Raw genomic sequence first — 25,103 nt, 5'->3', positions numbered from 1 at the left:
GTACCAACTGAGCTATCAGGGAAGCCCCAGTAATTTACAACCCAAAGCAATAAAGCATCATTTCTCCTTTCTCAAAGTAAGTTTTACTACCTTTTTTTAATAAAATATTTGAGGGGGATTAAGAAGAGAGTGTGGTGTTTTGGGCCAGAGTCTCACTGGCCTTGGGCTTCCTCCAGCACTTGGGTTTGTCCAGAGGAAATGTTTCTGGGTACCAGGATGGGGGGAGGTTGGAACAAGGGGGACCTGTGGGGAGGGGAGAGGAGACTGCTCAGGGAGAACTATACCCACCCCACTGAGAAGAATAGGAACATTTTTCAAAGAAAACTAGACAAATGACCACATATGCAGACATTTGCGCTTTTAAAGGTAGAATAAAGTAAAGAAACAAGGTTTTACCAGTCATCTTTATCTGGGGTGGGGATGACTAAAACTCATTCCTTCTGTGGAATCCTTTGAAGCTATTTTCTCGCCCACTGAACCTGCCCATCAACATGTCGTCCTCATCTTCCTCCTGGGCCTTCTTCACTTCTTCCTTGGCCTGTATGGCATCCATCTCCTTTTCTGGGCCCTGGGGAAAAAACAAAGAACCTGGTGGCCGGGGATTATGCTTTCTGAGGGCTGACTGGGTGTCAGCATACAGCCTGCCTCTGCCTCCTGGAAGCCTCCACGCCAGCTGGGGTCGACTGAAAAAGAAGCCCCCCCTCCTAGGATATTCAAGTGCCCATTCCTGGAACCTGGAAATGTAACCTTAAATGGAGTAGGAGAGCGCTTCCCAGGTGGCGCTAGTGGTCAAGAACCCACCTGCCAATCCAGCATATGAAAGAGATGTGGGTTTGATCCCTGGATGGGGAAGATCCCCTGGAGGAGGGCATGGCAACTCACTCCAGTATTCTTGCCTGGAGAATCCCATGGACAGAGGAGCCTGGTGGGCTACGGTCCACAGGGTTGAAAAGAGCTGGACATGATTGAAACGATTTAGCACGCACACACACTATGTAGGGGGAAAGAGCTTTCCAGATGTGATTAAATTAAGCATGCCAAGATAAGGAAATTCTACTGGCTTACCAGGTGGGCCCTAAATTCTATCACAGTGTTCTCATAGGAGAAGGGCAGAGGGAGATTTGACACAGAGACAGAAGAGGAGATGGCCATGTGAAGATGGAAGCAAAGATTGGAAGGATGTGGCCACAAACCAAGGAGCACCAGGATCCTTCAGAAGCTGCAAGAAATGAAATAAGGGTTCTCCCCTAGAACCTTTGGAGGGAGCAAAGACCTACTGATGCCCTGATTTCAGCCCACTGATACTGATTTTGGACTTTTGGCCTCCAGAATTTGGGAGAATACATTTGCCATGGGCCTTTTTGTTTTTGACCAGCTTCATGGCATGAGGGATCTTCGTTTCTTGATCAGGGATCAAACCCACCCACCTTACAGTGGAAGCTCAGAGTCTTAACCACTGGACCGCCAGGGAAGTTCCCATCTGTGATGTTTTAAGCCAGTGAGTTTGTGGTGATATTGTTATGGCAGCCCCAGGAAACAAATACCCTCTCCTTCTTCCATTCCCAGAGCACCTGGGCCTGTCTTTCAACCAGCTGACCAGTAAGGGAGAGATGAGAAGAGGCCTCAGAGCCTAAATGAGAAAATCCAAACTTTGGTAATTAAAAGAAAGGCCAGGACTGAGTGCAGACATGTCAAAGAGGTTCCCAAAGTCATTGCTGAAAAGAGTTTAGTAAGCCTTTGTGGCAGAAATCAGATTCAAGAAGAAATGGCTCATAAGAAAAATCCCTTAGTGATAACTACCTTTCATCAGTGAAGGGGAAGTTTCCCCCCGAAATGCCATGAAATGTTCAAAGTTTAAGCACCCACTTTGCAGCTGGTCCCAGGGTGATGGACATGACATGTTTCTATTGCTCTGACGTGTGGGGCTCTGCTGACCCAGGGATGGATGGATGGCCCTTCCAAGGGGACTGAGTCTTACAGTCAATGCCTGAAAGAACTCCTTTCATATGCAAGCTACATCCAGAGCTCACATCCCTAACCACCTCCACTACTGGGCTTTTTATATTCAGGGCTGATATCTCATCTGAATTATCCCATTGCCAGGTGCTAGACAACTAGTGCCCCAGGGCCCAGAGAAATTCTTAAAACTAGCCAATCCTAAGCCTGTTTATCCTGCTTCATCTACTCCTTCCTGCAGAGACCAAACCAAAGTTTTTTGCTCACATCTTCCACCCTTTCCCTCTGCCTCCTGACCAAACCTGGTGCTTCCCCATATGGCCCTGTGTGGCCTGGCATAGCCCCTCCTCTCAGGATCTGTTAGTAAAACAAACTATCTTTTTTTGATGGTGCCCACTTCCTGGTCTGGGAGTCTTGCCATACCTGATTAACAACAAAACTTACATCTTAACACACAGGTATTTTGGACTTCCCCGGTGGTGAAGACTCTGGGTTGCCAGTGCAACCAGTTCCCTGGTTGGGGAAATAAGATTCCTCATGCCATGCAGTGAGGCCAAAAGATTTTTTTTTTTAATTTAAGAACACAGGTATTTCACAAATGAGGATATCCAAATGGCCACAAAAGCCATGAAACAGTGCCTACCTCCATTCCTCATCCAAGAAATACACACAAAACTATAGCGAGATACCACGACACACCTATAGAAACCCACACTGCCCAGTGCTGGGGAGACTGGAGGATGCGCAGAACAGTGCGGCCCCTCGGGAAACAGTCTGGCAATTTCTCATAGAGTTAAAGACACATCATGCAACTCAGCAAACCTCATCCTGGATTTTAACCAAAAGAAATAAAAGCGCTTATCTACACACACACACAAACTATATACGAAATTGTTCACAGCTTTGATCATACTGTGAAAAACTGGAAACAACCCAAATGTCCATTAGCTGGTGAGCAGATAAACTTCTCAGTGAGATGGAGAAACAAGGTACTGATGAAACCCCAGCAACACAGAGAAATCTTGGAGACACTGCGCTTGGTGAGAGAAGCAGACTCAGAAAGACTCCATGCCTCCAGTGGTTAAGACTCCATGCTCCCAGTGCAGGGGGCACAGGTTTAATCCCTGGTCAGGGAACTAAGATTCCACATGCCACACAGTGAGGCCAAAAAAAGAAAAAGACAAAAAAAGAAGACCCTATACTACATGATTCAATTTATATGACATTCTGGAAAAGGCAAAACTATAGGGGCATAAAAACAAGGACTTATTGTACAGCACAGGGAACAACTATATTCAACATCTTGTAATAACCTATAAGGAAAAAAGAATCTGAAAAAGAATACACACACACACACACACACATATATATATATATAGAGAGAGAGAGCAAGAGCACTTTGCTGTATACCTGAAACTAACACATTGTCAATAAATTATACTTAAAAAAAATCCAATAGGGACAGATATCAGATCATCAGTAGTTTCTGGCGTAGGGGAGGGCTTGGCTACAAGGAGACTTCTGGGGGTGGTGAAATTGTTCTGGGCTTCCCAGGTGGCAGAGTGGTAAAGAATCCACCTGCCAATCCAGAAGATCCAGGAAAATCAGGCTCGATCCCTGGGTTAAGAAGATCCCAGGAGAAGGAAATGGCAACCCGCTCCAGTATTCTTACCTGGGAAATCCCACGGATAGAAGAGCCTGGGGCTACAGTCCATGGGGTTGCAAAGAGTCAGACACGACTGAACACACACACACAAAATTGTTCTACATCTTGATTTTTAGTGGTGTTTTCATAACTGTACATTTCATGGCACGTAAGTCAGCCTTCAATAAATCCGACTCATCAGCAATTGACAGTAATGCCTAGCATGGCTGAAGATTTGCATTCCCTTCTGCATGGAAATTCTCATCTGTGCAGAAGGGAATGTAAATAGGATGACATGCTGGAAACCATTTGCATATGAGCTGGTGACTGCTCTGTCTACTCCTGGGCATGTGGCCACTGAAAGACAGGTACAGGAGTGATGGTACAAGAATGACGGGAACCAGCTTATCCCTGAGGCCACAAGCTGGAAGCCTCCCAAAGATGCATCCACAGAGAACACATGCATAGCTTCTAGAATATTCACAAAGGAAGGACAAGCTACTGCTCTACGGGAAAATACAAATGAGCCTCACAACACGGCCTGAATAAATAATGGGTAGCTACATTGATACGAATTTCAAAAGGAGGTCAAATCCATCTGCGGTGATGGAATAGTGGAACTGCCATTCCTTTGGGGATGAGTGCCGGCTGGGAGGGGACATGAGGAGGCTCCTAGAGCTCTGGTGACATTCTATATCTTGATCTGGGTGGGGTGTTTATTATAGAAAAAGTGAAGCACCTTTTTCTATATGTGAGACTCAAGTATGGAAATAAATGAATAACAAAAGCAAAGTTCATCATGTTCATGGACTTCCCTGGTGGTCCAGTGGTTAAGAATCCACCTGCCAATGCAGGGGACACAGGTTCAATCCCTGGTCCGGGAAGATCCCACATGCCGCGGGGCAAGTAAGCCCGCGTGCCACAGCTACTGAGCATGCGCTCTAGAACCCATGCTCTGCAACAGGAGAAGCCACTGCAATGAGAAGCCCTCGCACTGCAACGAAGAGTAGCCTCCACCAACCAAAAGTAGAGAAAACAAACATCCGACAGTGAAGACCCAGCACAGCCAAATACACACATAAATAAATAAAGGGCTGTCTTCTTAAAAAAAAAAAAAGGTTCATTGTGTTTATCGTACCTTGGTTTCACCCCAGGTGGCCTTGCCAAAATTCTCAGCATACTCTTCATCATCTGTGATCAGGAAGTTGTCAAAGATGGTTCCGGATCTCACCTGTGGATGAAAATAAGTCCTTTGATACTGGTGTGGAAAATGAAACTTTCCACAAAATAAAAACTGCTGTGATTTATTCAGTACTGTCACAGAGATTAGCTGTCGACATTAGCACATGCTGAAAGCCTTTTCTGGAATGTCAGTTCCCTCCAGAGCACTGGTCCTCAAACTTGGCTGTGTATGGGGACCACTGAGAACATTGACCAAGACTGCTGATGCCTGGTCTCACTCCCATGGATGCTGGTTTAGCAGGTCTGGGGTATGACCCGACATAGAGGCTTTGACGGTCTCCCCAGGGACTCAAGCATCCAGTGATGTTTGAGAACCGCTGATTGAGACCCTCCCTGGCAAAGTGTGAGCCATGGATGGGCAGCGTCAACAGCGCTAGGGATTCAGGATCTCAGGCTCCACTCTGGACCCACTACATCAGAACCTGCAATCTTATCCTAAAGCTGATAGACACCACAAGGTCAGCTCCAGGCAGACTTCCAGGGGGAGTGGGGGGCAGACAAGTGTCCAGAGGACAGGAAGGATGTCCGTTTTACCTAGGGCTGTAAGTTTTGGATCTGGGTAGGGGTGCCAGGTGCCCAACAGGAGCAGGAGTTCAGGCTGAAGTTCAGAGTTATTAAACCAGAGCAAGTTTAAAACCTGGCGACTTGCATGTCCCTCGCAGACCAGTGACTAAGACCTGCCAACGCAGGGGACACGGGCTTGACCACTGGTCCTGGAAGATTCCATATACCTCAGGGCAACTAAGCCCATGCACCACAACTACTGAGCCACACATGGCAATAGAGACCCAGTGCAGAAAACAACAAAAAGACAAAATGAGCGACCTGCCAAAGCTCCAGTCCAACGGCACCAATGTTCTCAAATTCTGAGAGATCGTATTCGGTCAAATAACTGTTTTTCATCTTCTGATGGAGCCAAACATCTTTGTCTATGCCCTCAGGTTTCAGGCCATCCTGCAACAACAAACCATATGCGCTGGTCCCCAGGGACACGGGTGGGGAGGGGACTGGCAGGAAGATGGGGCCACATACGCACCTGGTATGGAGGCTTCTGGAGCATGGCCGCCTGCCAGTCCCCGTCCAGTTCACCCTTCCAGTCACTCGGCTTGCTGGCGCTGGCATCCAGAAAATGCTTCTCCCAGTCCTTCAAATGCGTGCAGGGTGACAAAGTTAGATTCTCAGCTTTGAGAAAGGAAATCTGCCGAGAGGCAGAGGCAGGCCTGTGACCCCGGATGCCCTTTTCTCCTCCTCAACTTGATGGTGGAAGGGCTGAGTGCTGGGGTTCCTAACCTCACCAGGGGTTTCGACCACAGCCTGCAGTTTGAGGTCCTTTTGGTTAGACAGCATCACTGACTCAGTGGAAATGAATCTGAGCAAACTCCGGAAGGTAGTGGAGGACAGAGAAGCCTGGTGTGTTGCAGTCCATGGGGTCGCAAAGAGGGGGACAAGACTTATTGACTGAACAACAAGAGGAAAGTAATACACAGCTGTTACAGTCATGGATGCTTGGCTGCCGGTCATAAGCATGATGCTCAAAAATGCTATGTTCAAATGCAGAATGAAAAGAAAATCATTTTTATAAAGGTTGCTGAGGCATTTTCCTTTTCTTGGAAAAAGACATTGGTTTGGGACTTCTCTGGTGGTCCAGTGGTTAAGACTCCATGCTCCCATTGCAGGGGCCACGGGTGATCCCTGGTCAGGGAACTAAGATCCCACATGCCGCAACTAAGATTCCCACATGCCGCATCTAAGGCCTGGCACAGGTGCAAGCATGCTCAGTCGTGTCCAACTCTCTGCAACCCCATTGACTGTAGCCCACCAGGCTCCTCTGTCCATGGGATTTTGCAGGCAACAATACTGGAGTGGGTTGCCACGCTCCCCTCCAGGGGATCTTCCCAACCCAGGGATCGAACTCAAGTCTCTTGCAGTGGCCAGAGGATTATTCTTTACCACTTGAGGCACCTGGGAAGCCCAAGACCTGGTGCAGCCAAATAAATAAAGATTTTTAAAATATCAGTTAAGAAAACAAACCCTTCTTGCTTTCATCTCAAATACTTCTCACTCCTTCACAGTCCCGTGAAGTACGCAGCTGTGTGGCTGGTCTCAGCACACGCGCTCTAGGGAGGGCTCCTTGTTTGACTGTTAGCACCGTCACTACCAGCCAGGCAGCACTTGTACGGCACCTGGGCACTCACAAACTATGCTTTACACCTTCCAGCAGCGGTGCGGGAAGAATCCACACCTGGGATTTGTCCTTGGCAGCCTGGTCCCAGCCCTCAGCCTCTGCTGATGCCTTCTCCATCTTCTTCAGTGACGTTAACTGCCAGTCATACTCGATGCTTCCGGATTCAATCGACTGACCATCAATTTTCACTTCGTAAGTGAGGTCTGGTCTTAAAACCAGAGTGTAGAGGTGTGTAAAGCTATCAACCTGCGTGTTTTGGGGGGAGAAGAAGAAAAGAATGAGACCCTCGATGCTTCCTAACACTCTCCTGATGAGTTGTACAACAACTGAAGCTTGGCTGGGGCAGGCCTCTTTTCTTTCTTGGGCATGGTTAAAAGCCCAGACTGGACATAAGGAAAGCATCTAACATTCAATAAAGGAGGTCTGGAGACTTCCCTGGTGGTCCAATGGTTAAGAATCTACCTTGCAATGCTGGGGATGAGGGTTGATCCCTGGTCGGGGAACTACATGAGGGGGAGCGACAAAGCCCACGTGGGGCACAGCTACTGATCCCGGGTACCACAACTAGAGATCCGTGTGCCACGAAGAAAGATCCCAAGGCTGCAACTAAGACCAATGCAGTCAAATAAATATATAAACAAAACAAAACAAAACACTCTGTGCTTCCACTGCAGGGGGCATGGGTTCAATCCCTGCTTGGGGAACTAAGATCCCTCAAGTCACACAGTGTGGCCAAAAATAAATAAAATAAAGGAAGATTGGAAGGTGGGTGGGAGGGTGCCTAGGGAAGCTGGGGGTTCCCTGTCACCAGCAGAGGAGACCCCAGCGCCATACCCCGGCAGCATCAGTGTCACTGGGGGTACAGGGGCAATGCTCATTCCCAGGTCAGCCCTGATCTGCTGCGTTGGAACTCAGCGGACCCTCTGGTCACTTTCACAGGCCCTCCGCGGTCTCTGATACCACTCAGGTTTGAGAACCACCACCCCGGCATAAAGGCCCTGCCAGGAGGAGTCTCTCCCTGCTAAAAGCCAAATCCAAACACTTTCAGGGGCTTCCATGGTGGCTCAGTGGTAACGAATCCGCCTGCCAATGCTGGAGAAATGGGTTCAGTCCCCGGGCCAGGAAGATCCCACATGCTGTGGAACAACTAAGCCCGTACGTCACAACTATTGAGCCTGTGCTCTAGAGCCTGGGAGCTGCAGCTACTGAGCTCAAGTGCTGCAACTATGAAGCCCATGCGCTCCAGAACCTGTGCTCTACAATGAGAGAAGCCACTGCAACGAGAAGCCCATGAACCCCAACAAGAGAGTAGCCCCCACTCGCCTCATCTAGAGAAAAGCCCACCCAGCAATGAAGACCCCGCATGGACAAGAGTAAATAAATACAATTAAAAAAATTTTTTTCAGTATCACTCTGATCTGCATACTGTGTGGCTGATAACTCTATCCAGAATCAGCACTACAGTCTATTCTGTGTCCCCCTCAACCCTTGTAGTCCGCTCTGACAGCTGAATGCATGATTCTTCCAATGCTCTCCCCCTGCTCTCTGCCTGCATTTGTCTCCACTCACCTTTCTTAGCTTAAGAGTTTGAGCTGGCTGGCAATGCAGGAGACCTGGGTTTGAACCCTGGTCAGGAAGATCTCTTGGAGAAGGGCATGGCAGCCCACTCCAGTATTGTTGCCTAGAGAATCCCAAGGACAGAGGAGCCTGGCGGGCTGCAGTGCACAGGGTTGCAGAGAGTGGGTGCAACTGAGCATGCATGCGTGTATGCTCCCTCTCCTTGCTGTCAATCATCTTGCAACACACTGGCCTCCTGCCCAGATTCCCAGAGGCTATGGGTGCTGGGGAGTCCTCAGGGGACAAGTCCCTACTTCATGGTGCTTACCTTCAAAGTGGGGGCTGCACAATGGGGAGGCTACTTCTTCCTAGGCCCAGACACCAGGGACTTAATGCAAGCTGCCTCTTTGGAGAAGCCCGGGGCAGGATCATTGAGTATAAACAGGCCCTAAGACCTAAAGGGTCATTTTCACAGGATCCTCTGGGTAAAAACGTAAAGGATGTATGCATTCATTTTAGAAATATTCCCATTTTAAAATGTTTTGGGGGCCTTCCCTGGTGGTCCAGTGGCTGAGACCCTTTGCTCCCAAAGCAGGGGGCCTGGGTTCAATCTCTGGTCAGGGGACTAGATCCCACATGCTGCAACTAAGACCCAGTTCAGCCAAACAAATAAATATTTGGGAAAAAAATTGTTTTGGTATTTGGAAGATGAATTCTTCCAGAATGATTTTTCATCCTGAATATTTCATTCCTTAATGATGATGGATATGCATGCATGCTAAGTCGCTCAGTCTGTCCAACTCTTTGGGACCCCATGGACTGGAGCCCTCCAGGCTCCTCTGTCCATGGGATTCTCCAGGCAAGAATACTCAAGTGGGTTGCCAGGCTCTCCTCCAGAGGATCTTCCCGATCCAGGGATCGAACCTGAGTCTCTTGCATCTCCTGCACTGGCAGGTGAGTTCTTTACCACTAGCGCCACCTGAGAAGCCCAGTGATGATGGGGGCTGAAATGCCACCATTCTGCTATAACCCTTAGGAAGCAAATTATAAATGGATGTCACAGCTCAGGGTGAGAAGTAAGTGTGCCCTTCTGGTGGGAGGGGAGTTTGGGGGAGAATGGATACACACACACACACACATACACACACACATATATATGGCTGAATCTCTTTGCTGTCCACCAGAAACTATCACAACATTGTTAATCATTGTTAAACTATATCCCAACATAAGATAAAAAATTTTTAAAAACTGTAAATTTAAAATAAAATAATTTTTCATCAAAAAAAAAACCCAAAAACCCAAAAGACTTCAGAACTCAATCCAATCCAAGTTGTGGACAAGTGTCTCTAATGGGCCTGCTAAACTGGAAAGTGGGGACAGGAGAGACAAGGCTCACCCCCATAGTTCCCTTAAATATTTTAAGGTCAAAGCTATTTTCTACAAACTTCCATTTTCATCTTTTCAAGAGTTAACACAATCACCAATTTAATAGGAAAGCATTTACCTTACACCTGATTGATTTCTTGTTTGCATGATACTGATTCTTGAAATGTAAAATAACATGAACTGTCTTGATGTCAAATCCACAAATATCAGGTCCTACAAACAAACAAAAATTAACCGCTCTCAAATTCCTTCCATAATGCATCACCACAGCAATATCCCCACCATTCCCCTGAAACAGTACACAAGACACAGGGAGCATACATGTCTGGGAATAATTAGATGCCCCAGGGAGATTTTTTAAATGGACGGCGACATTCAGTTCAGGTCATGGTCACCGCAGCCACTTTGAACTCAAGGGTAAGCCAGCAGGTGAGGAAGAAAAGGAAGGTCTAATGACAGTTTGGTAAGCGTCCCCGCCACATGCAGTCTGAACTTCAGACCCTCCCTCGGAAGCTCTGACCAGGGCTCCTGTACCCACAGGAGGGCTCCAGAGCTGGACTGACTGGCTCTGATCCCAGCCACCTTCCATGTCGAGACGTATTTGCAAATAACATATTTGCCTCTCCTGCCTCAGTGTCCCAGTCTATAAAATGGGGGTGTTAATCTTGACTTCACAAAGCTAATTCAAGGGGCTAATGTATGTAAAGCTTTTAGTATGGCAATGCTCAATATTTGTTATTATTGTTATGCTCCAAGAAAATATACACATATAGATATTCTTTCTTAATGATATCCCCACATCAGAAGCAAAAGAGATGTTACGATCAGTATGTAGATTCTGATGAATGGTGAAGTCTGTAAGAAGTTCTATTTAATAATTTTGGGGATTTCCCTGGTGGTCAAGTGGTTAAGACTTTGCCTTTCAATGCAGGAAGTGCTGGTTCCATCCCTTATCAGGGAGATAAGATTCCACACATCTCATGGCCAAAAAACAAAGAAACATAAAATGGAAACAATATTGTAACAAATTCAATAAAGGCTTTAAAAGTGGTCCACATTAAAAAAAAAACAAACCTTAAAAAAAACACAACAAAGTTAATGATTTTTAAATTGGTATGAGATCAAGTTTCAGTCACTAAGGAAATGGAATTCTGTAGGATACTCTATGGAGAAGACAATGGCACCCCACTCCAGTACTCTTGCCTGGAAAATCCCGTGGAGGGAGGAGCCTGATAGGCTTCAGTCCATGGGGTTGCTAGGAGTTGGACACGACTGAGCGACTTCACTTTCCCTTTTCACTTTCATGCATTGGAGAAGGAAATGGCAACCCACTCCAGTGTTCTTGCCTGGAGAATCCCAAGGACGGGGGAGCCTGGTGGGCTGCTGTCTCTGGGGTCGCAAAGAGTCGGACATGACTGAAGCGACTTAGCAGCAGCAGCAGCAGCAGCAGCAGCAGCAGGATACTCTATTCCTTGCTCAAAGACTAGGAAGTTCTGAATATTCTAAGCAAGGTTTACAGGAGGGATCTAGAAAATCTGTCAGGCCTTCTGAGAATGTCTGGAATTACCCAGCTGCGCCTTCATTGACTTGAAGCCGTAGGAATGCATTAGAGCGTCCGCGTGTCTTTCTGTCTCAAATAGAACTCCACTACATCCACAGACGCAAGCCTGTACCTACGCCCATGAAAAAACTCTGTAAACACAAGCAGATGACTGTGATTTCTTCTAGAACCTGTAGTGATGAACCTCCAGATTAAATAAGAGATAACTAGGCCGCACATAATTACTTAAAGAATATTAACAATTTGTCAGAGTACATGTGACGTTGAACTTAGAAATAGCATCCTGCTGCTGCTGCTGCTGCTAAGTCGCTTCATTCATGTCCAACTCTGTGCGACCCCATAGATGGCAGCCCACCAGGCTCCCCCATCCTTGGGATTCTCCAGGCAAGAACACTGGAGTGGGTTGCCATTTCCTTCTCCAATGCATGAAAGTGAAAAGGGAAAGTGAAGTCGCTCAGTCCTGTCTGACTCTTCGAGACCCCATGGACTTCAGCCTACCAGACTCCTGTGCCCATGGGATTTTCCAGGCAAGAGTACTGGAGTGGGTTGCCATTGCCTTCTCCAAGAAATAGCATCCTACGGGAGGACAAAAAACACCACATCTATCTCCCAGTGGAGTTCCCTGAAGATGTGTGGTTTATGAAATTTCTTTTTTTTTTTTTGTTATTGCTGGAAAAGACTTTAATTTTTTAAAAAAACAAAAGCTATGTGAACTATTTGTATGAAAGTCTATTACCTTGGATAACCTCAGATATGCAGATGACACCACCCTTATGGCAGAAAGCTAAGAACTAAAGAGCCTCTTGATGAAAGTGCAAGAAGAGAGTCAAAAAGTTGGCTTAAAGCTCAACATTCAGAAAACCAAGATCATGGCATTCGGTCCCATCACTTCATGGCTAATATATGGGGAAACAGTGTCAGACTTTATTTTTTTGGGCTCCAAAATCACTGCAGATGGTGATTGCAGCCATGAAATTAGAAGACACTTAGTCCTTGGCAGGAAAGTTATGATCAACCTAGACAACATATTAAAAAGCAGAGACATTACTTTGTCAACAAAGGTCTGTCTAGTCAAGGTTATGGTTTTTCCAGTGGTCATGTATGGATGTGAGAGTTGGACTATAAAGAAAGCTGAGCACCAAAAAATTGATGCTTTTGAACTGTGGTGTTGAAGAAGACTCTTGAGAGTCTCTTGGACTGCAAGGAGATCCAACCAGTGCATCCTAAAGGAGATCAGTCCTGGGTGTTCATTAGAAGGACTGATGCTGAAGCTGAAACGCCAATACTTTGGCCACCTGATGCGAAGAGCTGACTCATTTGAAAGACCCTGGTGCTGGGAAGGATTGAGGGCAGGAGGAGAAGGGGATGACAGAGGATGAGATGGTTGGATGGCATCACTGACTCAATGGACATGGATTTGGGTGGACTCCGGGAGTTGGTGATGGACAGGGAGGCCTGATGTTCTGCGGTTCTAAGTGAAATTGCTTAGTCGTGTCCGACTCTTTGTGACCCCATGGACTGTAGCCCACCAGGCTCTTCCATCCATGGAATTTTCCAGGCAAGAGTACTGGTGTGGGTTCCCATTTCCTTCTCCCATGCTGCGGTTCATGGGGTCGCAAAGAGTTGGACACAACTGAGTGACTGAATTGAACTGAACTATTACCTTGGAACTGGAACATGAAATTTATTTTTCCCTCAAAATTGGTCAGAAATTTCTTCTCTATCTCTAAGTACCTACACGTTTTTACTATTAAATTCAGCTTCAGAATGTGCCCAGATCTGACCAGAAAAATCTGGACTTTTTCCATTAACAGCAATCATAAAATAATTATGCAGGAGTGGATTTTTGTGAAAAATGGAAGCATACGGGCTCTGAAGTGGGGCTGACCTGACTTTTGGGCAAGTATTTTAATCTTTCTGAGCCTCAGTTTCCTTATTTGCAAAATGGGGGCCACATTACCTACCCATTTCTAGCGTCTTAAACATAATCTAAGATCACATAGTTAAGGCCCCTGGAAGGGCCCAGTGAAACATATTCCTCTCTTCCTCTTCAACACCTGCAAGCTGCTCTCAAACCAAAAACTGCAGCTTAGAAATCACAGGAAGTGTTCTAAGACTGACACAATGGATTTGAGTGAAATGTAACTGATTCTGAGTTAAAAACAAAGTTTTCTGTATTAACAGAAAACTTTAAATATCTTATTTACTCCAAAATATGGTGCTTTGCAATTTACATGTAGCAGACATGTTGAGTGTATTTAAAGGTAGTATTAGGTAGATATTTGCAGTTATTTTGTTTACCAAATCCAACTAAATCAAATATTTCTGAAATCATCTTTAATTCAACAGGTGGTAATATTTTTTTGCCAGATATCTCTGCTATCCTGTCTTGAGGGAATAATTACCATAACCCAAATTGAGCCACTTAAAATTCTTTCTTAATCTAAAGAAAGACCTTTTTCATTCCAGATTTTAAATTCAAGAGTAAATGTGAGACACCGCAGCACACCAGGCTTCCCTGTTCATCATCAACTCCCAGAGTTTATTCAATTGAGACGGTGATGCCATCCAACCATCTCATCATCTGTCATCCCCTTCTCCTCCTGCCCTCAATCTTTCCCAGAATCAGGGTCTTTTTCAATGTGTCAGCTCTTCGCATCAGGTGGCCAAAGGATTGGAGTTTCAGTTTCAACATCAGTCCCTCCAATGAATATTCAAGACTGATTTCCTTTAGGATGGACTGGTTGGATCTCCTTGCAGTCCAAGGGACTCTCAAGAGTCTTCTCCAACACCACAGTTTGAAAGCATCAATTCTTTTTGGTGCTCAGCTTTCTTTATAGTCCAACTCTCACATCCATACATGACCACTGGAAAAACCATAGCCTTGACTAACGGACCTTTATTGGCAAAGTAACGTCTCTGCTTTTTAATATGCTGTCGAGGTTGGTCATAACTTTCCTGCCAAGGAGTAAGTGTCTTTTAATTTCTGGCTGCAGTTACCATCTGCAGGGGTTTTGGAGCCCAAAAAAGTGAAGTCTCTCACTGTTTACACTGTTTCCCCATCTATTTGCCATGAAGTGATGGGATCAGATGCCATGATCTTAGTTTTCTGAATGTTGAGCTTTAAGCCAACTTTTTGACTCTCCTCTTTCACTTTCATCAAGAGGCTCTTCAGTTCTTCTTAGCTTTCTGCTGTAAGGGTAGTGTCATCTGCATATCTGAGGTTATTGATATTCCTCTGGGCAATCTTGATTCCAGCTTGTGCTTCATCCATCCCAGCGTTTCTCATGATATATTCTGCATATAAGTTAAATAAGCAAGGTGACAATATACAGCCTTGATGTACTCCTTTCCCTATTTGGAACCAGTTGTTGTTCCATGTCCAGCTCTAACTGTTGCTTCCTGACCTGCATACAGGTTTCTCAAGAGGCAGGTAACGTGGTCTGGTATTCCTTTCTCTTTGAGAATTTTCCACAGTTTGTGGTGATCCACCCGGTCAAAGGCTTTGGCATAGTCAATACAGCAGAAATAGATGTTTTTCTGGAACTCTCTTGGTTTTTCGATGATCCTACGGATGTTGGCAATTTGATCTCTGGTTCCTCTGCCTTTTCTAAATCCAGCTTGAACGTCTGGAAGCTCACGGTTCATATACTGTTGAAGCCTGGCTTGGAGAATTTTGAGCATTACTTTACTAGCGTGTGAGATGAGTACATTTGTGCAGTAGTTTGAGCATTCTTTGGCATTGCCTTTCTTTGGGAGTGGAATGAAAACCGACCTTTTCCAGTTCTGTGGCCACTGCTGCTGCTGCTGCTAAGTCACTTCAGTCGTGCCCGACTCTGTGTGACCCCATAGATGGCAGCCCACCAGGCTCCCCCATTCCTGGGAATATCCAGGCAAGAACACTGGAGTGGGTTGCCATTTCCTTCTCCAATGCATGAAAGCGAAAATTAAAAGTGAAGTCACTCCAGAGTTTTCCAAATTTGCTGGCATATTGAATGCAGCACTTTCACAGCATCATCTTTTAGGATTTGAAATAGCTCAACTGGAATTCCATCACCCACACTAGCTTGACTTGACTTCACATTCCAGGATGTCTGGCTCTAGGTGAATGATCACACCATCGTGATTATCTGGGTCCTGAAGATCTTTTTTGTACAGTTCTTCTGTGTGTTCTTGCCACCTCTTCTTAATATCTTCTGCTTCCATTAGTTCCCTACCATTTCTGTCCTTTATTGAGCCCATCTTTGCATGAAATGTTCCTTTGGTATCTTTAATTTTCTTGAAGAGATCTCTAGTCTTTCCCATTCTATTGTTTTCCTCTATTTCTTTGCATTGATCACTTCAGAAGGCTTTCTTATCTCTCCTTGCTATTCTTTGGAACTCCGCATTCAAATAAGTATATCTTTCCTTTTCTCCTTTCCTTTTCGCTTCTCTTTTCACAGCTATTTGTAATGCCATTGTTTTTCTTTTTTTCCCAAATATTCTCTCTGCTCCCTTTTCTCTCTCTTCTCCTTATGCAATTCCCACAGTGCATACGTTGTTTGTTTGATGGTGTCCTATAGGCCCCTCAGGCTCTGCTTGCTTCCTTCAGACTTGTTTCTTTCTGCTTCTCAGCCTTAATCATTTCCACTAACCTGTCTTCAAGTTCTTGGATCCTTTCTTCTTCTGTATGCTCAAACCTGCCTTTAACTCTTCTAGTGAACTTTTCATGTCAGTTGTACTTTCTAACTCCAGAATTTGATTTTGGGTTCTTGTTAAGTTTACCATATCCTTGGCTTTCTTTCTTTCTTCTTCTTTTTTTTTTTTTTTTTTTGCTTTTTTCCTATCTCCTTATTGTATTTCCATTTTCTCATATTTTTCTTGACTTTCACTACATCTTCATTTAGTTCTTTTAGAATCATTCAGACAGATATTTAAGTCTAACAGGTCTGTCATTAGGTCTTTTTACCAGGGACAGTTCATATTAATTTTTTTTTTTTTCATTTGAATGGGCCATACTTTCTGGCTTCTTTGTATACTTTGTGATTATTTGCTAAACACTGGACATTTGAGTCTAATGTTAACTCTGGAAATTGGATTCTTCTCCTTCTGTAGTCTTTGCTTTGTTGTTTTTGGTTTTTTGCTTGATTTGTTGAAGGCTTACTCTGTACCAGGGGTCAGCCTGGGACATAAATAGAGTTTTCTCAGGCTTTTTTCTGAGTGTTTTCCTGGGTATGTGCAGTCACTTTTTAGTTCCCCTTGCATATGCATTTGTCTTTTCAATGTCCTAATCTTTAATGCCCAGTTTCCTAAAGGGGGAAAGGTGAAAATGAAGGGTGGGAGGGGAGGGTTCTAGCCCTTTTAGTCCCCTGGGATTCATTTCAGGGGGAAGAGGAGAGGCTTACAACAATGTATGGAGGTGTAACAACGATGGCTGGCCATCTGTTTTTCTGTGCCTCTACCATCAGAAGCAGGAATCAGCCATCGGATCTCAGATCTTTGTTATTTGGAGGACAGGATCCTTTTTGCCTACCCTGGTTCCAGTAAAAGCTGCTCCAGGAACAGGGTGCACAGCTGTCTGTCAGCCATGTGGCTAGAGGTGGGAGATGGGTAGATACTACCAGGAAAAGAACTGAAAGTCACCGCCAGTGACCTCCCCAGTCTTCTGCAAGAAGGTGCAATACTTCCACTGATTCCAGAGTTCCGTAATAGTTACATCAGAAAGATTCTGCCAGTGTAACTGCTGTCTAGGCGGGGAGACAGATTCCTGGTGCTTCCTAGTCCCCCATCTTCCCAGAATCCTCATTCTTAAAGGTTTTTGAATCCACACACTTCAGTTACGTCTGGTTCCTATAGACAAATGTGGTCCCTTCCCAATTCCAGCACAGATGTTAATTACTCCTGGTGTTCAGAGACATTTAATGTATTCTAGCAGTCACCACGGAGAAGGCAATGGTAAACTACTCCAGTGCTCTTGCCTGGAGAATCCCATGGATGGAGGAGCCTGGTAGGCTACAGTCCATGGGGTCGCTAAGAGTCAGACACGACTGAGCGACTTCACTTTCACTTTCCACTTTCATGCATTGGAGAAGGAAATGGCAACCCACTCCAGTGTTTTTGCCTTGAGAATCCCAGGGATGGGGGAGCCTGGTGGGCTGCTGTCTATGGGATCGCACAGAGTCAGACACGACTGCAGCAACTTAGCAGTAGCAGCAGCAGCAATCAACAAGCTTTTTATGTAAGGAGCCAGACAGTAAATAGTTCTGGTTTTGGGAACTACATATTCTCTGTCATGACCACTCAATTCTGCCACTGCTGCTTGAAAGCCACCATAGACAAGATGTGAATGAACAGAGTGAGGCTGCATTCCAATTAAGACTTCACTTGTGGACACTGAAATCTGAGCGTCTTGGCGGATTCATTTTGATATTTGGCAAAACTAATACAATTATGTAAAGTTTAAAAAATAAAATTAAATTTAAAAAAAAAGAAATCTGAGTGTCTATTATTTTTATGGATCAAAAGTACTGTCCTTTTTTTAATCATTCAAAAATGTTAAAAACCTGGGAGGTCCTTGGGGACCTAGTGGTTAGGATTCTGGGCTTTCACTGCCGTGGCCAAGGTTCAGTCCCTGGTTGGAGAACTGAGACCCCGCAAGCCATGCAGTGTAGCCAAAAAAAGAGTTAAAAACCCATCCTTAGTTCACCAGCCATAATACACACAGGCTTTGGGCTGACATGGCCCATGGTCAAGGTATACATTCCTGAGGCATTCAAAATACCTGGGCTATATAAATGTTGGATAAATAACTTTCTCCCCGGAACAATAGAATGGTACAGTTGCCTTTCTGCTATATTAATTAAATCTGTGTGGGGGCATGCTAAGGCGCTTCAGTCGTGTACGACTCTTTGTGACCCCAAGAACTGTAGCCCGTCAGGCTCCTCTGTCCATGGAATTCTCCAGGCAAGAATACTGGAGTGGGTTGCCATGCCCTCCTCCAAATTAATTAGGTTTAACAGCACTAAAAACCTTTAGTTAGATTTTCTCAACACAACTTGAGCAAAGTCAATCTAAGGATCCTATAAGTGGAAGGGTTTTCAAAAATCACCAGAAATGGTTGTCAGTACTATTGAAACTCACCAAACATAATATAGTACTGGGACTTCCCATTCAGGTTCTTCTGATCCACGTCTGCAGGGAACAGTTTAATGTAGCCCCCTCCGCAGTCCATCTTCTGCTCATGTTTCACTGTGTACTGAATGATCAGAGTCTTCCCCTTATTGCTAAATGGTTTGAACCGTGCAGAGATGGCGTAGAATCGGCTATTTTGCGTGGTTTGCAGACCTTTAAATAAAAAGTACTCATGAAGGAATAGGAATGACACCACTCAGCAAGGCAGGAATTAAATGGCTATCCTCCCCTACCTAATAAACCTCCCAACCATTTATGTTGATCCTGAACCTATAGCACATCTGTACAATAATATGCAACAGGCGTGTCACTAACAGGCTCTCTGCTGCCACAGAACTTCTATCTCACATACCCATGTATGTGTTTTTGTATTTTATATACCAGTTAGGTCTTAAGTTATAAAAACGCTTCAGACAGATATGCAGTCTAATTACAAATAAAAGATTCATTTTGCTTCCCTTCATTTTCCAAGGGGTGGGAATATACAAGGAAGCTTTGTAGCAACTGGGTTAAAAAATGGAGCATTCTGGGACTTCTCTGGTGGTCTAGTGGTTAAGAAACTGCCAGCCAGGGCAGGGGAAACGGGTGTGACCCCTGATCCAGGAAGATTCCTCATGCCGTGGAGCAACCAAGCCTGTGCACCACAACTATTGAAGAGCGTGTGCTCCAGGGCCCACGCGCTGCAGGAAGAGAAGCCAGCGCCACGAGAAGCCTGCGCACCACGACCAGAGTAGCCCCCACTCGCCACAAGTGGAGAGAGCCTGCACACAGCAACGAAGGCCCGGTGCAGTCAAAACTAACTAATCTTTTAAAAAAGGAAATATTGCCATCTGCAGCAACATGGATGGACCTGGAGACTGCCATACTAAGTGAAGTAAGTCTGACAGAGAAGAAGAGATGTCCTATGACAGCCCTTATATATGGAATCCATATTTTAAAAAAAATCATGCAAATGAATTTACAAAACAGAAAGAGACTCACAGACTTAAGAGAATGAATTTATGGCTGCTGGGGGGAAGGATGTGGGGAAGGGATAGTTAGGGAGTTTGGGATGGACATGTACACACTGCTACATTTAAAACGGATAACCAACAAGGACCTACTGTAGAGCACAGGGAACTCTGCTCACTGCTCGGTGGCAGCCTGGATGGGAGGGGAGTCTGGGGAAAAACAGATACTTGGGTATGTATGGCCAGTCCCTTCGTTACATTGTTTGTTAATTGGCTATATCCCAATACAAAATACAAAGTTGAATAAATAAATACATGGAGCAGTCTACTTCTTTACCTTAATTCTCATCATAAAACAGCTACTTTAGAGACACAATAGCTCAAGGAGAACAGAGTGCTGATCTGGAAAAAAAAAAAAGGTGCTTCACCACGTGGGGTGAGTTGGTTCGAGGCGTCACCTGTATAGCAGCTCTTTTTACGAAGACAACCATCCTTTTGTTGTGTGAATCATCTTATACAAGCCTAGTCATTTACTTCAAGACCAAAGTCCCTTTTCAGCAGCCACATGGCCCTGAACCAACTCCTTACCTTACACTGGGCTACAAGACAAACCTGACCACAAGGACCTACTGTAGTAGCACAGGGAACCACGCGCAGTATTTTGTAATAACCTATAAAGCAAAAGAACCTGAAAAAAAATACATATATAACTGAAGCACTGTGCTGTACACCTGAGACTAACATGATATTATACATCAACTGTACTTAAAACAAGAGAGACAAACATGAAAACAGCCAGTCTTCTTATAACCTACCCTTCTGTGCAACATAATCCTGTCCCCATAACTGCCTCTGCTGAGAGCCATCATTAATGAACCTGGCATTCTACATCAGTATGTCTAAGCCTGAATTCACCGTTGACTTCCCACTCCTACACCTACTTCTCTCTTCTCCATTCTCTCCCCCCTCAACCTCTCTCAGGTGATCTGCAGTCCCTCCCGCTATCATCCAGGCAATTCTAAGGCCATCTGGTCATAGCAAACACCCTCTTCCAACAATACAAGAGATGATTCTACACATGGACATCACCAGATGGTCAATACCGGAATCAGATTGATTATATTCTTTGCAGCCGAAGATGGAGAAGTTCTATGTAGTCAGCAAAAATAAGATCGGAATCTGACTATGGGTCAGATCATGAACTCCTTATTGCCAAATTCAGACTTAAATTGAAGAAAGTAGGGAAAACCACTAGACCATTTGGGTATGACCTAAATCAAATCCCTTACAATCATACGGTAGAAGTGACAAATAGATTCAAGGGGTTAGATGTGACTGACAGAGTGCCTGAAGAACTATGGACAGAGGTTAGTGACATTGTACAGAAGGCAAGTTCAGTTGATAAAGAATCCATCTGCAATGCAGGATACCTTGGTTTGATTCCTGGGTTGGGAAGATCTGCTGGAGAAGGGATAGGCTATCCACTCCAGTATTCTTGGGCTTCCCTAGTCAGCTGGTAAAGAATCTGCCTGCAATGTGGATCCCTGGGTTTGGAAGATCCCCTGGAGAAGGGAAAGGCTACCCACTCCAGTATTCTGGCCTGGAGAATTCCATGGACTGTATAGTCCATGGGGTCACAAAGAGTTGGACACGACTGAGCGACTTTCACTTTAAGAGATCTCTTCAAGAAAATTAGAAATACCAAGGAACATTTCATGCAAAGATGGGCACAAAAAAGGACAAAAATAGTATGGACCTAAAAGAAGCAGAAGATATTAAGAAGAGGTGGCAAGAATAGACAGAATTATACAAAAAAGATCTTCACAACCCAGATAATCATGGTATGATCACTCACCTAGAGCCAGACATCCTGGAATGTCAAGTCAAGTGGGCTTTAGGAAGCATCACTATAAACAAAGCTAGTGTAGGTGATGGAATTCCAGTTGAGCTATTTCAAATCCTAAAACATGATGCTGTGAAAGTGCTGCACTCAATATGCCAGCAAATTTGGAAAACTCAGCAGTGGCCACAGGACTGGAAAAGGTCAGTTTTCATTCCAATCCCAAAGAAAGGCAATGCCAAGGAATGCTGAAACCATCGCACAATTGCACTCATCTCACACACTAGTAAAGTAATGCTCAAAATTCTCCAAGCCAGGCTTCAACAGTATGTGAGCCATGAACCTCCAGACATTCAAGCTGGATTTAGAAAAGGCAGAGGAACCAGAGATCAAATTGCCAACATCTGTAGGATCATCGAAAAAGCAAGAGAGTTCCAGAAAAACATCTACTTCTGATTCATTGACTAAGCCAAAGACTTTGACTGGGTGGATCATGATAAACTGTGGAAAATTCTGAAAGAGATGGGAATACCAGACCACCTCCTGAGAGGTGCCTGCCTCCTGAGAAATCTGTATGCATGTCAAGAAGCAACAGTTAGAATCGGACATGGTACAACAGAGTGGTTCCAAATTGGGAAAGGAGTACATCAAGGCTGTATATTGCAACCCTGCTTATTTAACTTATATGCAGAGTACATCATGAGAAATGCTGGGCTGGATGAAGCACAAGCTGGAATCAAGATTGCTGGGAGAAATATCAATAACCTCAGGTATGCAGATGACACCACCCTTATGGCAGAAAGCTAAGAAGAACTAAAGAGCCTCTTGATGAAAGTGAAAGAGGAGAGTGAAAAAGTTGGCTTAAAGCTCAACTTCAGAAAACTAAGATCATGGCATCTGGTCCCATTACTTCATGGTAAATAGATGGGGAAACAGTGTAAACAGTGTCAGACTTTATTTTTTGGGCTCCAAAATCACTGTAGATGGTGACTGCAACCAAGAAATTAAAAGACGCTTACTCTTTGGAAGAAAAGTTGTGACCAACCTAGACAGCATATTAAAAAGCAGAGACGTTACTTTGCCAACAAAGGCCCATCTAGTCAAGGCTATAGTTTTTCCATTAGGCACATATGGATGAGAGAGTTGGAATACAAAGAAAGCTGAGCACTGAAGAATAGATGCTTTTGAGCTGTGGTGTTGGAGAAGACTCTTGAGAGTCCCTTGGACTGCAAGGAGATCCAACCAGTCCATCCTAAAGGAGATCAGTCCTGACTGTTCACTGGAAGGACTGATTTGAAGCTGAAACTCCAATACTTTGGCCACCTGATGTGAAAAACTGACTCATTTTAAAAGATTCTGATGCTGGGAAAGATTGAGGGCAGGAGGAGAAGAGGACAACAGAGAATGAGATGGTTGGATGGCATCACTGACTTGATGGACATAAGTTTGAGCAAGCTCCGGGAATTGGTGATGGACAGGGAAGCCTGGAGTCCATGGGGTCGCAAGGAGGTGGACACGACTGAGCCACTCAACTGAACTGAAGGCCATCTGACTCACCCCACTCCTCAGCCATCACCATCACCTCTCAGCACCTTCTCTGTCTAGTTAAATTCTGTGGACCTTTCCATCCATGACTTCTATGTCATGATCCTGGGAGACCACAATGAGGGGTGGAATTAACCAGTATACTTAACCAGGTATAACCAATACAATTAACCAGGTGTCTTGCCTGTATCTGCTCTCAGTAGACACGTGCTGGAGTGAATGAAATGCAGAGTCTAGAGCCTCAGCATTCCAGGTTGGAGGAAGGAAAAATATTGTGGTGGAAAAAAACAAATGACAACTCTGCTCCTTAGACAAGCTTCATAGAACTTGTCATTTTCAACTCCATTTTTTCCATTACAGCCTGACAATTTGGAGCACCATGTATCTATGAAACAATACAAGTACATTCCAAAACCAGAGGTTGCCGGGTTTTAGGGCAACATTGCTGTAACAGGGCCAAGATGGAAGATGAATGGAAGGTGAACGGAAGGTGGTGAAGAGGGGAACTTTTCATCTAAATCAGGGGTTGGTAAACTTTTTTCTGTTAAAGCCAAGGAATAAACATTTTACACTTTTGAGAGTCTGAACTACTCAATTCTGCCTTGAGAATTGTGGTCCGAAAGCAGTCACAGACTGTATGCAAATAAGTGAGCATGGCTGTGTTCCACTAACCCTTTATTTATGGACTGTGAAATTTCAGACACTGCATGGAACGCTTCGTATAACTTTAACGCATCACAAAATACTATTTCCCTTTCTTTTTTCCCCAACAACTAAACAATGAAGAGGGGACTCCCTGGTGGTCCAGTGGTTAAGAATTGGCCTTGTAATGCAGGAGACAGAGGTTCACGCTCTGTTCTGGAAACTAAGATCCCACATACCGCAGAGCAACTAAGCCAGGGTGACACAGCTGGAGAGCTCGTGCATGGCAAGAAAAAGATCTCCTCGCCATGGAACGGAAGCTCCCGCATGCTGTGACTAAGCCCTGAGGTGGATTTAAAAAGAAAATTTAGAAATCTAACTGGGTGTATAAAAAAACAGGCAGTAGTTTGTCTACTTTTAATTATTAGGAATGAGAAGCCAGAATGGAGGTTATTCTTGGTACCAGAAGGCTACTGACTTGGGGCCGGGTGGGGGTGGGGGACTTGCCTCTGGGGGTGGAAGTGGGGCCTGAAAGTTCCTATCTTGATCTGGGTGTGCAGTCATAAACTATATTCATTCTATTGGACCCCCTAAGATCCATCCACTTGACAGCATATAACTTTTACCTTAATTTTTTTTTTAACTTGAAAATATAAAAATGAGAAGTATCTTCTAATCTTTTTCCTTCTGGAGCGTGAGGCCCTCGGGTCTCCAAACCCATCTGACTAGTGCTTGTAAAGAGGCATCATCCTGGTCTCTTCTAAAGAGAGAAAAGACAAAACAACCCTACCCAGGCCTGTTTCCCGAATTGTAAAATGGGTTTTGGGGTGTGCCAGACCTACCTTGAAAGGTTTCTATGAGGCGTTTAATATTCATTTAATTAATTTCACGTTTCCTACACTAACCTTTGTCTTTCTCTTTATGACCATAAAAATTCCCGGACGAAAGTCTAAAATGCCCAAATTGTGAGTCATTAGTGGAATGCACCCATCGGTTCCGCCAGCGCTCTGTAGGGGGTAAATCACACAGGTTAGGGCTGAAAACTGTTAATGTGTGTCGTAGGGAGAATGATGGGGACGCTCGAGGCTTCGACGCTTCAGGGTTTTGATACCACCGATCCTTCGTCTAAAGGCCGGGGCCAAATGGCAACTCAGGCCATCGGACGGGCAAACGGGGTATGCGGGAGCTTACACCCCCGCCACCATCGGCGTCGCCCCTTCACCTCCATCTAGAAATTCCTCTTGGAAGTAGACGGTGGCCAGTGCCACCCGCAGCACACAGATTGCCCAGAGCGGGACGCGAGCCGCGGCCATGGACCGTGCGGCACCACTTCTTCTCGTAACTGCCCCTTGGAGCGTCCAGCGGTCTCCGCGGCCCGCCAGGCCAGTCCCGGAACTACAGCTCCCGTCACGCCTCGCGAT

At 45.1% G+C, this 25,103-nt stretch overlaps 1 protein-coding gene across 1 annotated transcript; it reads right to left on the bottom strand.

The window, feature by feature from the left end:
- Positions 1-106: 106 nt before the first annotated feature.
- CALR3 (calreticulin 3) lies at positions 107-25,049 on the bottom strand. Its single transcript, XM_055566502.1, has 10 exons — positions 24,905-25,049; positions 24,588-24,689; positions 18,655-18,858; positions 10,093-10,187; positions 7,086-7,274; positions 5,880-5,987; positions 5,669-5,797; positions 4,740-4,832; positions 397-568; positions 107-243 (listed from the first exon to the last, which is right to left on the bottom strand). The coding sequence occupies exons 1-9, from the start codon at positions 24,993-24,995 to the stop codon at positions 425-427; spliced, it is 1,155 nt and encodes a 384-aa protein (XP_055422477.1). The 5' UTR covers positions 24,996-25,049; the 3' UTR covers positions 107-243; positions 397-424.
- Positions 25,050-25,103: the final 54 nt, after the last annotated feature.

The sequence above is a fragment of the Bubalus kerabau genome, chromosome 1 (genome assembly GCF_029407905.1).
Source record: "Bubalus kerabau isolate K-KA32 ecotype Philippines breed swamp buffalo chromosome 1, PCC_UOA_SB_1v2, whole genome shotgun sequence".
Lineage (NCBI taxonomy): Eukaryota > Metazoa > Chordata > Mammalia > Artiodactyla > Bovidae > Bubalus > Bubalus kerabau.
Note: the sequence above shows the minus strand (reverse complement) of the source record. Positions and strands in the feature narration are given on the sequence as shown.

Excerpts from the sequence above, each read along its gene's own strand:
- CALR3 (XM_055566502.1), bottom strand. The coding sequence starts at position 24,995 with ATGGCCGCGGCTCGCGTCCCGCTCTGGGCAATCTGTGTGCTGCGGGTG. Across the intron at positions 5,988-7,085 it reads CTGCCAAGGACAAATCCCAG|GACTGGGAGAAGCATTTTCT; the intron begins GTGTGGATTCTT and ends ACGCATTTGAAG. Across the intron at positions 569-4,739 it reads CCACCTGGGGTGAAACCAAG|GGCCCAGAAAAGGAGATGGA; the intron begins GTACGATAAACA and ends TTTTTTCCCCAG.